Source organism: Ranitomeya variabilis, chromosome 8 (genome assembly GCF_051348905.1).
Source record: "Ranitomeya variabilis isolate aRanVar5 chromosome 8, aRanVar5.hap1, whole genome shotgun sequence".
NCBI lineage: Eukaryota > Metazoa > Chordata > Amphibia > Anura > Dendrobatidae > Ranitomeya > Ranitomeya variabilis.
Window position 1 is genome coordinate 52,037,649 of NC_135239.1, and position 13,475 is coordinate 52,051,123.

Genomic DNA, 13,475 nt, shown 5'->3' on the forward strand with positions numbered 1-13,475 from the left:
GCAGGGGAGCGCACAGACAAGGCGAGCATTATTTACTTTATTGTTTTACACACATTGTTTTAATGGCACACCATAGAGAGGAGCATTAACAAATATCATAACACAGGCCGCCTGGAACTGTGCTCCTGTGTGCAGCACAACTCCATGCAACTGCCGCTAAACCAAGAGTACAAGAGGCACAGTGAGCAGCCACGAAAACACAGAGAGCTGGCACCGGAGGGGGGCGCCATTCTGTGCTCTCCTGTGCCCACAGCTGCACAGGGGATGACAAACAAGCATGTCAGAGTCAGACATCAGCAGCCCAGGCATACACGCCCAGGCGTCTGTGGCTGCTTAGCAACGAGAAGCCTCTCCCGCTGTACTTCCGGTTATGCGTAGTAACCACCTGTGAAGCCCCTCTGGTGAGGGGAGGAGCGGGCAGCGCCCCCTGCCTGTCACACAGGAGGCGGGTGGCGGCAGGAGAAGAGATGGAGCCGGATTCCAGCGTCCCGTGTTCATCCGCGGCTCCCGGCTGCACCGCCCCGGGACACAGCGCTCTGCTCGGCGCCCTGCCGCTGTCTCCGGACGCGCTGCAGTTTGACGAGGATGATGACCTGGAGGTGTTCAGTAAGGTACAGACACCGGGGCGGAGACACCAAACTTACCGCGGCGGCGGTGGCGGCGGGGGGAGAGGAAAGTTCTGTGCTGCGATCATGGAGTCCCGGATCGGGATGCTTCTGTCTATCGATATGTGTATATATATATATTATGGTGTGTATATGTGTGTGTGTATACATACATGCATACATGTACTCCTATACTTCAACGTGTATGAGTGCCTGTATATAATATATACATCTACCTTTGTGACATGAGATATAGATAGATAGAGATAGATATATATTTATTACACTCACGTCTGCATATTGTCAGGCACATATATATACCTATACGTCCCCCAGATGAGCGCGGTGATTGTCAGGCTGGGCTGTGCGGCTCTGACCCGTCTGTATTATTATTATTATTATTATTATTATTGATTGCGCACTAATGTTACGGTCCGGAGCCTCCGATTGGACCATAGTGTTCTGTTACATGATGATATTTAACCCTTTAAAGAGGTTGTTCCCATTCAGAACTTTTCCCTGTGGCACAGCTGGTCGTTAAAAAAAAAAAGAAAAAAAAAAAGCTGCTCTTGCTCATCCAATGTAGACAGCGCGAGCTGCCGAGCTCAGTGATTGGCTGCAGCGGTGTCTATGTGATCTGGGCAGCAGCGGAGAAATGGCGCTGGATTTTTACAAATGGAAATCTAAATAAATTACCGAATGTCTTATCAACCGCAATTCTAATTCCGGACAACGCACGGATTGTACACTGATGTCATCCATTTGCCGTTCGAGGTGTTCAGACGAATATTCAAAAATAGATGTGATTTTTTTTTTTTGTTTTTTTGGTAGAACATGTATGGATTGCAAAGAAACAGACAAGTGAACAATACTATATTATATAGGATATAATGGGTTTGTATTCTATCCTCTCCAGCCATGAACAACGTATGTATAAACTGTGCATATTAGGAAAAGTTTTCTGACATAGGATAACCCCTTTAAGGATAAAGCAAATATATATATATATATATATATATATATATATATATATATATATATATATATATATATATATATATATATATTATAATATAGTTTTTTAATGACACATTCTTTAACATTGTTATCTATCAGACAACATATGTTATGTGATGAGTTGTATCTTTTAATAGTAGAGCTCAGGGATACATATATTCATGTTTTGGAGGGGGGGGGGTAACAAAAATTAAGCCCTTTTTTATCCTCTTCTCCTGTCTTGCTGCCACCATATGACATAAATATTGTAGAAATGTATAATTTGCTAGATCGGATCCCTGGTGATGATGACAACAACAATGATATAATAATAATACTACTTTTATTTTTACATGGCGCCATCATATTCTGAGGCTTCATGTACAACCAGTATCCAACACTATAGAGTAAGGGCTCATTCAGACCTCAAATGTTCTCGGCTCAGTCCTTGGTTTTCACAGACTATAGCAATAGGTACAATTTCTATGGAGCTGCTCATATTTTCTTGTAGGTTTGAGGACTGGGCCGTCCGCGCCAAATCACGGAGACTTGTCTGATTTTGATCCAAGTCTTGAAAGATCCGAGTATATGAAAAAAATCTGCCTTTTTTTAATTGGCGTATAAAACCCCACTAATATCTGAATGAGCCCTAAAGCTGCAGGAAGAGGTCACCTGCCAAAATCTGTATCTCCTGGAACAAGATGAGAGAAGCTGCCGGCCGACATGTCAGCTGTCATAGAGAATAGAGAGTGAGCATGCTCGGATAAGGTGTTATCTGAGCATGCTCGGGTGCTAAACAAGTGTCTTCGGCGTGCTCCAAAAATATGTTCGAGTCCCCGCTGCTGTTTGGCATGCAATCCCTGCATGTGTTGCTGCTGTCGACCATTAGCGAGACATGCAACCCCAGGGACTCAAATATATTATTCGAGCACGCCGAAGACACTCGGTTAGCACCCGAGCATGCTCAGATAACACCTTACGTTCGCTCATTACTAATAAAGGACACGAGTGCTCAGCCGAATGAGGGCTTACGTGTATGTAAAGCCACGTTCACACATTGACTAGTTGGTGAGTATTTTTACCTCAGTATATTTGTAAGCCAAAGCCAGGAGTGGGTGATAAATACAGAAGTGGTGACGGGTTTCTATTATTCTTTTCCTCTTGATTGTTCCACTCCTGGTTTTAACTTACAAATACTGAGGTAAAATACTCAAGTCAAAACCATAAAACAATCAAGAGGAAAAGTATAATAGAAACCCGTCACCACTTCTGTATTTATCACCCACTCCTGGCTTTGGCTTACACACACTGAGGTAAAAATCTCACCAAATATTGAACGTGTGAACACGGCCTAAGAATCGGCTGAGCTGACAGCCATCTATTGTGTGGCGGCTTTATCGGTGTGTTTTGGAGGCTTCTGGACCTGACCGATTCCTGTTATGTGCTATATACATGCACTTGTCATCATGAAAATCTGTGATCTGCACAAGATTCCAAGATTCAGTACAGTGATGGTGATCTCGTCTCCTCGCTGAGGGCGGTGCTGGGTGTGTGTGTTCAGAGTCAGAGATTCATATTGGAGAGGTCATTACTAGCAGAAGATAATGAGCATACAAAGTCCACTTACTGAGTTCTGCTCTGAAGGTTTATGTCAGGCGCATGGAATATCCACATACATGGATACTGTTGCGAGAGTCAACACCTAAGTGGCATATGTAATATCAATGCTATGTCCGTCATAATTATCTGCACTAGATTTCTGATGTTGTACCCCACTTCACCTTCCAAAATTAAAGGCATTTGGACAGGAACCAGGGCGGCTAAGACCCGTGACCACTTGATGAATAATAACTATGCTTTACAGTAGTCTCTTATAAATGGTAGTTAGTATTAAGTCAAGTGGTTTGATATTTTTTTGTTTTCTTAAAAGGGTTGCCCACTACTAGGACCACCCCTTCTTGATCTAAATGTTTGGCCTGAATAAAGGGAGAGCACAGCGCCAGCATCTGGGGTGAGTGTAGGCTTTATTTTATGGGGCCCAAACATTTATTTATTTTATTAACGGTATTAGATCAAGAAGCGGTTGTCCTAGTAGTGGACAACCCCTTTAACAGGAGAGAAACCTAGGAGACACCTATATAATAGGCCTGGAGACCTATGTAATATGGATGGGAGTTAATAAGGATTATATTTACTCAGTGATTGCATTATTTTCTTGAACACATTGCAACTCATACTACATTGTATTCTTAGAAATTGGGGAATGTGAAAATATAGCCAAGTGTTCAGACACAAAATCAGAAATCCCTGTTTTACTCTTCAATGATCTCTCCAGATATGTCTGATTTGGGGTAAATTGTGTTCCCAATAAATAGAGCAATTCTGTAGCCGTTCCCGCTGTTGTGCCGCTCCCCGCTGTTGTGCCGTTCCCGCTGTTGTGCCGTTCCCCGCTGTTGTGCCGTTCCCCGCTGTTGTGCCGTTCCCCGCTGTTGTGCCGTTCCCCGCTGTTGTGCCGTTCCCCGCTGTTGTGCCGTTCCCCGCTGTTGTGCCATTCCCCGCTGTTGTGCCGTTCCCCGCTGTTGTGCCGTTCCCCGCTGTTGTGCCGTTCCCCGCTGTTGTGCCGTTCCCGATGTTATTCCTACTAGAAATGTCCGACTACATTGACAACTGGGTGTTATTAGTTGGCGGATGTGCGCTTTATCCATTGACTCTCTTAATATGACACTGATAGGTCACTAAAGTACACAGTCCGTCTACCATGTTTCCTCACTTTTATACTGACTTTAATGGTCGAGTTTGATCTGCAAACCAGATGAGAATACAACACCCTTTGAGTTTTTTGGACTAGAGACACAGATCGGCTTGGTATGGCTCGCTCATACTTTACGGGTCCCTGTGCTGTCGAGATTAAAAAAATAAAATAAAATGTGTGAATGCGGACTCAAAGGGAATCTGATTGACTGACAGTCTCAATGCTGTGTGACTTCAGGCAAAGGAGTCGTCAGTCAAGCAGAAGGATGCGACATAGGGTGGTGAATAGAGCTGGAGTGACGGAGGCTTCAGATCGTTTATAGCCATTTACATATGTATTTAAACTGTTTTCCCAGTAATGGCAGAGCGGACGGGTCATAAAAAGGTATTTCTGGGCTTTTCATTAACAGAGCTGCACACACTCATAGTTTGGGGGTGAAATTCTGCCTACAGATTCCCCTTAAGGGAGTGGGGTTGGCACTGTGCTGGGCTATTAGTATGGTGCAGGATTTACATTCATTTCAGGATTTTGGACCCTTCTCCAGTAATGTTCATATGCACTAATAAAACCAGATGTCCCTGTATATATGATTTAACACAAAAGTTAAAAAAAAAAAAAAAAATAATAATTTTAACCCTGGAGAAAGTTTTCCTGTGTAACACAACCTACCATCACTTTCACATTATTGTGTTTTTTATTTTTGTTTGACTGTATTTTAAAGATAAGAAGGTAACAAACAAACAACCTGAAAGCTCCTAGTTTTGTGTGTAACTCTTGTTTCCAGTGTTTTTCCTCCTGTCTGACATGTAATCCTGCCCTATTCTCTGCGGTGGACTCCACACCCCGCTTTGTTCTTGGTGTCCAGATACAGCAGCCTTTATCTCTGGGCTCCGGAGGATCAGCACGGCTGGTAGCCCGTGGGCCGGGCTCTGATGTCACAGTCTTATCCTTCGCTCCTTCTGTACTTTGCACTGGAGTCTCAGATCTTCCACTGCTCCAAAGTTTGCCTGTGCTGCTGATGTGACAGGAAAAGGAGGGTTTCCCGTGGCCACAGAGCTTCCAAGCGTTCCTCGTCTGAAACGTCTGCAGATGGTTTACTAATTCACTCCTAACATCTAGATGTTTTTATAGTGTGCACCGTATTCTACTAAACTTGTGCGAATCCGGAAATTGACACAAACAGGCAAGTCTTAGATGTTACCGGACCCACGCTCCCATCCTTTACGTTGACTTGTCAGTCACCATGACTTGTTTTATGACTATGATCTCATTTCTGATTCCTACATTAGAACGAAGTCCTGCGGCTCAAAAATGGACGGTTGTGTCTTAGGCTAAGTTCACACCTTGCATTTAAGCTGCTTTACAAAAATCAGGTTTTGGTGCGTTTTTGTCGTCTCTTGTGCATGTTGATAAAATTTAAAGGTCCATTAAAAATGCCTGATAAAACCTCATTAGGTCTTTGCACCCAAAACGCAACAAAAACTGATACCTGCGTTTATGCACTTATTCATTGTTTTCTATGGGTGAAAAAACGCTTCAAATACGCAGGAAAAAACGCTGAAAGAAGTGACATGCTGCAGTTTTAAAAAACACAGCAGTTTTCCAAACCTGTCTGTGTGCATGAGATTTCTGAAATCTCATAGACTTTGCTGGTACTGTAAAACACAGCTTAAAATTTACATTAAAAAATGCTGCAAAAACACAACATGTAAGCATAGCCTTTAAAGTGAGTCGATCAGACTAAATTGACAGTATAAAATAAGCTCATAACCTTGTAGAGGATATAGCACTTTAAAAAAGGAAAATTTTCACTTTTAGTTTTCTAATTGCAGCCTCAATCCTGCAGAAACTGGAGTTTAATGAAATCTGCTAGTTAGGGTGATCTGTACAACTTTAGTTTGGCCAAGCGGCTCAGTGCACCGATCCAACCACTGGATTTGCGTGGCCCTCACTGGTGGTTGATAGCACTGGTATGCCCGGCCCTGCCTCCCTCAATGGTGATCAATAGCACTAGTTTGCCTGGTCCTGCCTCCCGCACTGGTGATCGATACAACTGGTTTGCCTGGCCCTGCCTCCTGCACTGGTTTGCCTGGCCCTGCCTCCTGCACTGGTTTGCCTGGCCCTGCCTCCCGCACTGGTTTGCCTGGCCCTGCCTCCCGCACTGGTTTGCCTGGCCCTGCCTCCCGCACTGGTTTGCCTGGCCCTGCCTCCCGCACTGGTTTGCCTGGCCCTGCCTCCTGCACTGGTTTGCCTGGCCCTGCCTCTCGCACTGGTTTGCATGGCCCTGCCTCTCGCACTGGTTTGCCTGGCCCTGCCTCCTGCACTGGTTTGCATGGCCCTGCCTCCCGCACTGGTTTGCATGGCCCTGCCTCCTGCACTGGTTTGCCTGGCCCTGCCTCCTGCACTGGTTTGCCTGGCCCTGCCTCCTGCACTGGTTTGCCTGGCCCTGCCTCCCGCACTGGTTTGCCTGGCCCTGCCTCCCGCACTGGTTTGCCTGGCCCTGCCTCCCGCACTGGTTTGCCTGGCCCTGCCTCCCGCACTGGTTTGCATGGCCCTGCCTCCCGCACTGGTTTGCCCGGCCCTGCCTCCCTCACTGGTGATCGATAGCACTGGTTTGCCTGGCCCTGCCTCCCGCACTGGTTTGCCTGGCCCTGCCTCTCTCACTGGTGATTGATAGCACTGGTTTGCCTGACCCTGCCTCCCGCACTGGTTTACCTGGCCCTGCCTCCCTCACTGGTGATTTAATAGCACTGGTTTGCCTGGCCCTGCCTCACTGGTTACATAGTTACATAGTTATTAAGGTTGAAGGAAGACTTTAAGTCCATCAAGTTCAACCCATAGCCTAACCTAACATGCCCTAACATGTTGATCCAGAGGAAGGCAAAAAAAACCCATGTGGTAAGAGTAAGCTCCACATTGGGGAAAAAAATTCCTTCCCAACTCCACATACGGCAATCAGACTAGTTCCCTGGATCAACGCCCTATCAAGGAATCTAATATATATACCCTGTAACATTATACTTTTCAAGAAAGTCATCCAGTCCCCTCTTAAATTTAAGTAATGAATCACTCATTACAACATCATACGGCAGAGAGTTCCATAGACTCACTGCTCTTACAGTAAAGAATCCGCGTCTGTTATTATGCTTAAACCTTCTTTCCTCCAGACGTAGAGGATGCCCCTTGTCCCTGTCACCGGTCTATGGTTAAAAAGATCATCATAAAGGTCTTTGTACTGTCCCCTCATATACAGTTAGGTCCATATATATTTGGACAGAGACAACATTTTTCTAATTTTGGTTATAGACATTACCACAATGAATTTTAAACAAAACAATTCAGATGCAGTTGAAGTTCAGACTTTCAGCTTTCATTTGAGGGTTTCCACATTAAAATTGGATGAAGGGTTTAGGAGTTTCAGCTCCTTAACATGTGCCACCCTGTTTTTAAAGGGACCAAAAGTAATTGGACAGATTCAATAATTTTAAATAAAATGTTCATTTCTATTACTTGGTTGAAAACCCTTTGTTGGCAATGACGGCCTGAAGTCTTGAACTCGTTGACATCACCAGACGCTGTGTTTCCCCCTTTTTGATGCTCTGCCAGGCCTTCACTGCGGTGGTTTTCAGTTGCTGTTTGTTTGTGGGCCTTTCTGTCTGAAGTTTAGTCTTTAACAAGTGAAATGCTGCTCAATTGGGTTGAGATCAGGTGACTGACTTGGCCATTCAAGAATATTCCACTTCTTTGCTTTTAATTAACTCCTGGGTTGCTTTTGCTTTATGTTTTGGGTCATTGTCCATCTGTAGTATGAAACGACGACCAATCAGTTTGGCTGCATTTGGCTGGATCTGAGCACACAGTGTGGCTCTGAATACCTCAGAATTCATTCGGCTGCTTCTGTCCTGTGTCACATCATCAATAAACACTAGTGACCCAGTGCCACTGGCAGCCATGCATGCCCAAGCCATCACACTGCCTCCGCCGTGTTTTACAGATGATGTGGTATGCTTTGGATCATGAGCTGTACACGCCGTCACCATACTTTTCTCTTTCCATCATTCTGGTAGAGGTTGATCTTGGTTTCATCTGTCCAAAGAATGTTCTTCCAGAACTGTGCTGGCTTTTTTAGACGTTTTTTAGCAAAGTCCAGTCTAGCCTTTTTATTCTTGATGCTTATGAGTGGCTTGCACCGTGCAGTGAACCCTCTGTATTTACTTTCATGCAGTCTTCTCTTTATGGTAGATTTGGATATTGATGCGCCGACCTCCTGGAGAGTGTTGGTCACTTGGTTGGCTGTTGTGAAGGGGTTTCTCTTCACCATGGAGATTATTCTGCGATCATCCACCACTGTTGTCTTTTGCATTGATGAGTTCACCAGTGCTTTCTTTCTTTCTCAGGATGTACCAAACTGTAGATTTTGCCACTCCTAATATTGTAGCAATTTCTTGGATGGGTTTTTTCTGTTTTTGCAGCTTAAGGATGGCTTGTTTCACCTGAATGGAGAGCTCCTTGGACCACATGTTTACTTCACAGCAAAACCTTCCAAATGCAAGCACCACACCTCAAATCAAATCCAGGCCTTTTATCTGCTTAATTGAGAATGACATAACGAAGGGATTGCCCACACCTGTCCATGAAATAGCCTTGGAGTCAATTGTCCAATTACTTTTGGTCCCTTTAAAAACAGGGTGGCACATGTTAAGGAGCTGAAACTCCTAAACCATTCATCCAATTTTAATGTGGATACCCTCAAATGAAAGCTGAAAGTCTGAACTTCAACTGCATCTAAATTGTTTTGTTTAGAATTCATTGTGGTAATGTCTATAACCAAAATTAGCAAAATGTTGTCTCTGTCCAAATATGTATGGACCTAACTGTATTTATACATTAAAATAAGATCACCCCTTAGTCTTCGTTTTTCCAAACTAAATAGCCCCAAGTGTAATAACCTATCTTGGTATTGCAGACCCCCCAGTCCTCTAATAACCTTGGTCGCTCTTCTCTGCACCCGCTCCAGTTCAGCTATGTCTTTCTTATACACCGGAGACCAGAACTGTGCACAGTATTCTAAGTGTGGTCGAACTAGTGACTTGTATAGAGGTAAAATTATGTTCTCCTCATGAGCATCTATGCCTCTTTTAATGCATTCCATTATTTTATTTGCCTTTGTAGCAGCTGCCTGACACTGGCCACTGAATATGAGTTTGTCATCCACCCATACACCCAGGTCTTTTTCATTGACTGTTTTGCCCAGAGTTTTAGAATTAAGCACATAGTTATACATCTTATTACTTCTACCCAAGTGCATGACCTTACATTTATCCCCATTAAAGCTCATTTGCCATTTATCAGCCCAAGCTTCTAGTTTACATAAATCATCCTGTAATATAAAATTGTCCTCCCCTGTATTGATTACCCTGCAGAGTTTAGTGTCATCTGCAAATATTGAAATTCTACTCTGGTGATTGATAGCACTGGTTTGCCTGGCCCTGCCTCCCACACTGGTGATTGATAGCACTGGTTTGCCTGGCCCTGCCTCCCGCACTGGTGATTGATAGCAATGGTTTGCCTGGTCCTGCCTCCCTCACTGGTGATCGATAGCACTGGTTTGCCTGGCCCTGCCTCCCTCACTGGTGATCGATAGCACTGGTTTGCCTGGTCCTGCCTCCCTCACTGGTGATCGATAGCACTGGTTTGCCTGGTCCTGCCTCCCTCACTGGTGATCGATAGCACTGGTTTGCCTGGCCCTGCCTCCCTCACTGGTGATCGATAGCACTGGTTTGCCTGGTTCTGCATCCCTCACTGGTGATCGATAGCACTGGTTTGCCTGGCCCTGCCTCCCTCACTGGTGATTCATAGCACTGGTTTGCCTGGCCCTGCCTCCCTCACTGGTGATCGATAGCACTGGTTTGCCTGGTTCTGCATCCCTCACTGGTGATCGATAGCACTGGTTTGCCTGGCCCTGCCTCCCTCACTGGTGATCGATAGCACTGGTTTGCCTGGTCCTGCCTCCCTCACTGGTGATTCATAGCACTGGTTTGCCTGGCCCTGCCTCCCTCACTGGTGATCGATAGCACTGGTTTGCCTGGCCCTGCCTCCCTCACTGGTGATTCATAGCACTGGTTTGCCTGGCCCTGCCTCCCTCACTGGTGATCGATAGCACTGGTTTGCCTGGTTCTGCATCCCTCACTGGTGATCGATAGCACTGGTTTGCCTGGCCCTGCCTCCCTCACTGGTGATCGATAGCACTGGTTTGCCTGGTCCTGCCTCCCTCACTGGTGATTCATAGCACTGGTTTGCCTGGTCCTGCCTCCCTCACTGGTGATTCATAGCACTGGTTTGCCTGGCCCTGCCTCCCTCACTGGTGATCGATAGCACTGGTTTGCCTGGCCCTGCCTCCCTCACTGGTGATCGATAGCACTGGTTTGCCTGGTTCTGCATCCCTCACTGGTGATCGATAGCACTGGTTTGCCTGGCCCTGCCTCCCTCACTGGTGATCGATAGCACTGGTTTGCCTGGCCCTGCCTCCCTCACTGGTGATCGATAGCACTGGTTTGCCTGGCCCTGCCTCCCTCACTGGTGATCGATAGCACTGGTTTGCCTGGTTCTGCATCCCTCACTGGTGATCGATAGCACTGGTTTGCCTGGTCCTGCCTCCCGCACTGGTTTGCCTGGCTCTGCCTCCCTCACTGGTGATTGATAGCACTGGTTTGCCTGGTTCTGCCTCCCTCACTGGTGATCGATAGCACTGGTTTGCCTGGTCCTGCCTCCCGCACTTGTGATCGATAGCACTGGTTTGCCTGGTCCTGGCTCTGCCTCCCTCACTGGTGATTGATAGCACTGGTTTGCCTGGTTCTGCCTCCCTCACTGGTGATCGATAGCACTGGTTTGCGTGGAGGGAACATGGTCTGCAGAGAATGCACCAGTGAGGTAAGTGGGACAAGCAAGAAAAGTGTTTGGAACGTTGCTCTGAGCCACTTCTCTGGTCCACAAGGCACACTAATTATTAGAGGTGTGATTACTTCTATTCCTTTTTTTGGGGGATGCCATGTGCTTATTTTATACTGTCACTTTGGGCTCACAGGCTCCCTTTTAATGGAGTTGTCTTCGGCTATGTTCTTGTAACCTTTTACCCTCACGTCAGTAGCCCTGGAAAACCAGATTTGGCGTACTCGCTGATGGGGCCGTTGACTAATGATGCAGATGGATCCACTCAGCCAAAATTATGTCCAACAGAGGACACAGTGACTCCATCTGCATCATTACAGTCAATGGCCCCATCAGCAAATACACCTGAATCCCGTTATCCAGGGCTTCAGACGAAAGCCTCGACGGAGCCACTGACGGGAAGGTAAAACAATTGTGAACATAGCCTTATGAGAAGAGAAGAGAAGCCCTATTCAAATTAATGACCATTGTTCTAGCTAAAGGTCTGGGTCCACTCCTGATGGTGGGATCTTGAGCAAGAGACAGGATGAGACCAGATGTCAAGTCGCCTGGCGACCTTATAAATGGAATGTTAATTAGTGACCTTTATCATCTTTGTTATGAGCAGATCTGTTGTCCTTTAAATACTTTTTTTTCCTTACTTGGGCAGCCTATTCTTAAAGAGGACATTTGAAAACATTGTTTAAACCGTATATATCACTAAAAACAGGCTGAAATGCTGCTGCAGCGGTCACTTGACCTAATATTCATCGGGCGCTAATTGGCTGCTTTTTTACACTTAACTCCGATGTTTGGGGGGAAGATGGAGTGCTGCGGACGATTAGCGGTCGCTGATTAGCTGTAGTACTTATGTCACATAATAATGTCACAAGAACATCAGGACAAACGATGACTCGATCACAGGTTCTAATACCCTAAGGGGACTAAAAAATAAAGTATGAGAGGGAAGAAAAAAGTTTTTAAAGTATACAAAAAAACAATTTTTATATAATTATAAAATTTTGAATTACCCTCTCATCACCATTAACAATAAAGCAATAAAAAATACCTATTTGATATTATTGTACAGTGTGATAAATATGGATAAGAGATGGCTAGTTTTTTGTTTTTTTTTTTTGGGTGGGGGGAAGGAAAAACCCTTTAATTCAACTGTTTTGTACTTACAGAACATTATATTCTCGACAGCACATTTTGCTGTTTAAAATCTGAAAATGTGCTGCCAAGAACAATGCAATTCAGCTTAAAAATTATTGTTCTCGTCAGCACATTTTACTATTTATACAGAACAAGGTGCTGCCGAGAACATAATGTTGTATGCGCACAAAACAATTGAAATAAAACTTTGCATCCAACAACTGAGTGTTTTTCCTTGTTTGTCAAGTGATTTTTGTCCTTTTTAAACAGGTTAACAATTGAGATTGAGCGTTCAAAAAAAATGCTTGTTCCTCGATTACCAGCTTGTCTGAATGGACCTTTACATGTCACTTTAGCCTTTGTTTCCCAGTAGTCAGAATAGAGCTTCCTGTCGTTGATGGTGGCACTTCTCATGCTTCTCTGTTCCAATTTCCCCAGTTATCTCTCCGTCGCAGCTGTGCTCCCCCAAATCTATCCACTCCCACAGGTCATACCCCTACATTACTCCTGGGGTAGCCTCAGCTAAAAGGAAGCTAAATACAGATATCCAATGCTCGATTCGTTGAGTAAAACCCAGTCCATGCCCTTAGTTTCTTAATCTGCCTGTCAGCAATTTTGGAGTTATGGTTCTACTTTTTGATACTTTTATATGTTTTCTAAATCCTAGAATGGAACCAGAAGAAAAGTAAAGTAAATCCTTCTGTTCTTCTATAGAGACTTCTGATATGAAAGTGATCGGAGTGGTCCTCGCCAAACAGTTCTGGAGGATCTGACTCTATAATATATTTCACTGCTGCCCATTGACTTAGCTTCTTCTGAAATACATTTTATCACTAATTCACTGAACACCTGATAATTTCTAGTTCGGTGGATGGTCTGACCAGTAGGACCCCCACTGATCGTCCGAATGGAGCATCGGTGCACATGCTCAACTGCTGGTCCATTAATCCTGCACCACTCCGTACTTCAGTGAAGGTTTCTCTGAACGCTGACCCAGAGGCAAGTGGGAAGAAACGTATTCAAACCAAACGGGAGAAAGA

General features: G+C 45.1%; 1 protein-coding gene across 1 annotated transcript in view; it reads left to right on the forward strand.

The window, feature by feature from the left end:
- Positions 1 to 326: 326 nt before the first annotated feature.
- The window catches only part of SNX7 (sorting nexin 7), a 90,506-nt gene continuing 77,357 nt past the window's right edge, over positions 327 to 13,475 (forward strand). The window contains exon 1 of the mRNA XM_077277776.1: positions 327 to 611. Within this exon, the coding sequence (XP_077133891.1) occupies positions 468 to 611 (144 nt within the window). The 5' untranslated portion in view covers positions 327 to 467. The remainder of the gene's footprint in view (positions 612 to 13,475) is intronic.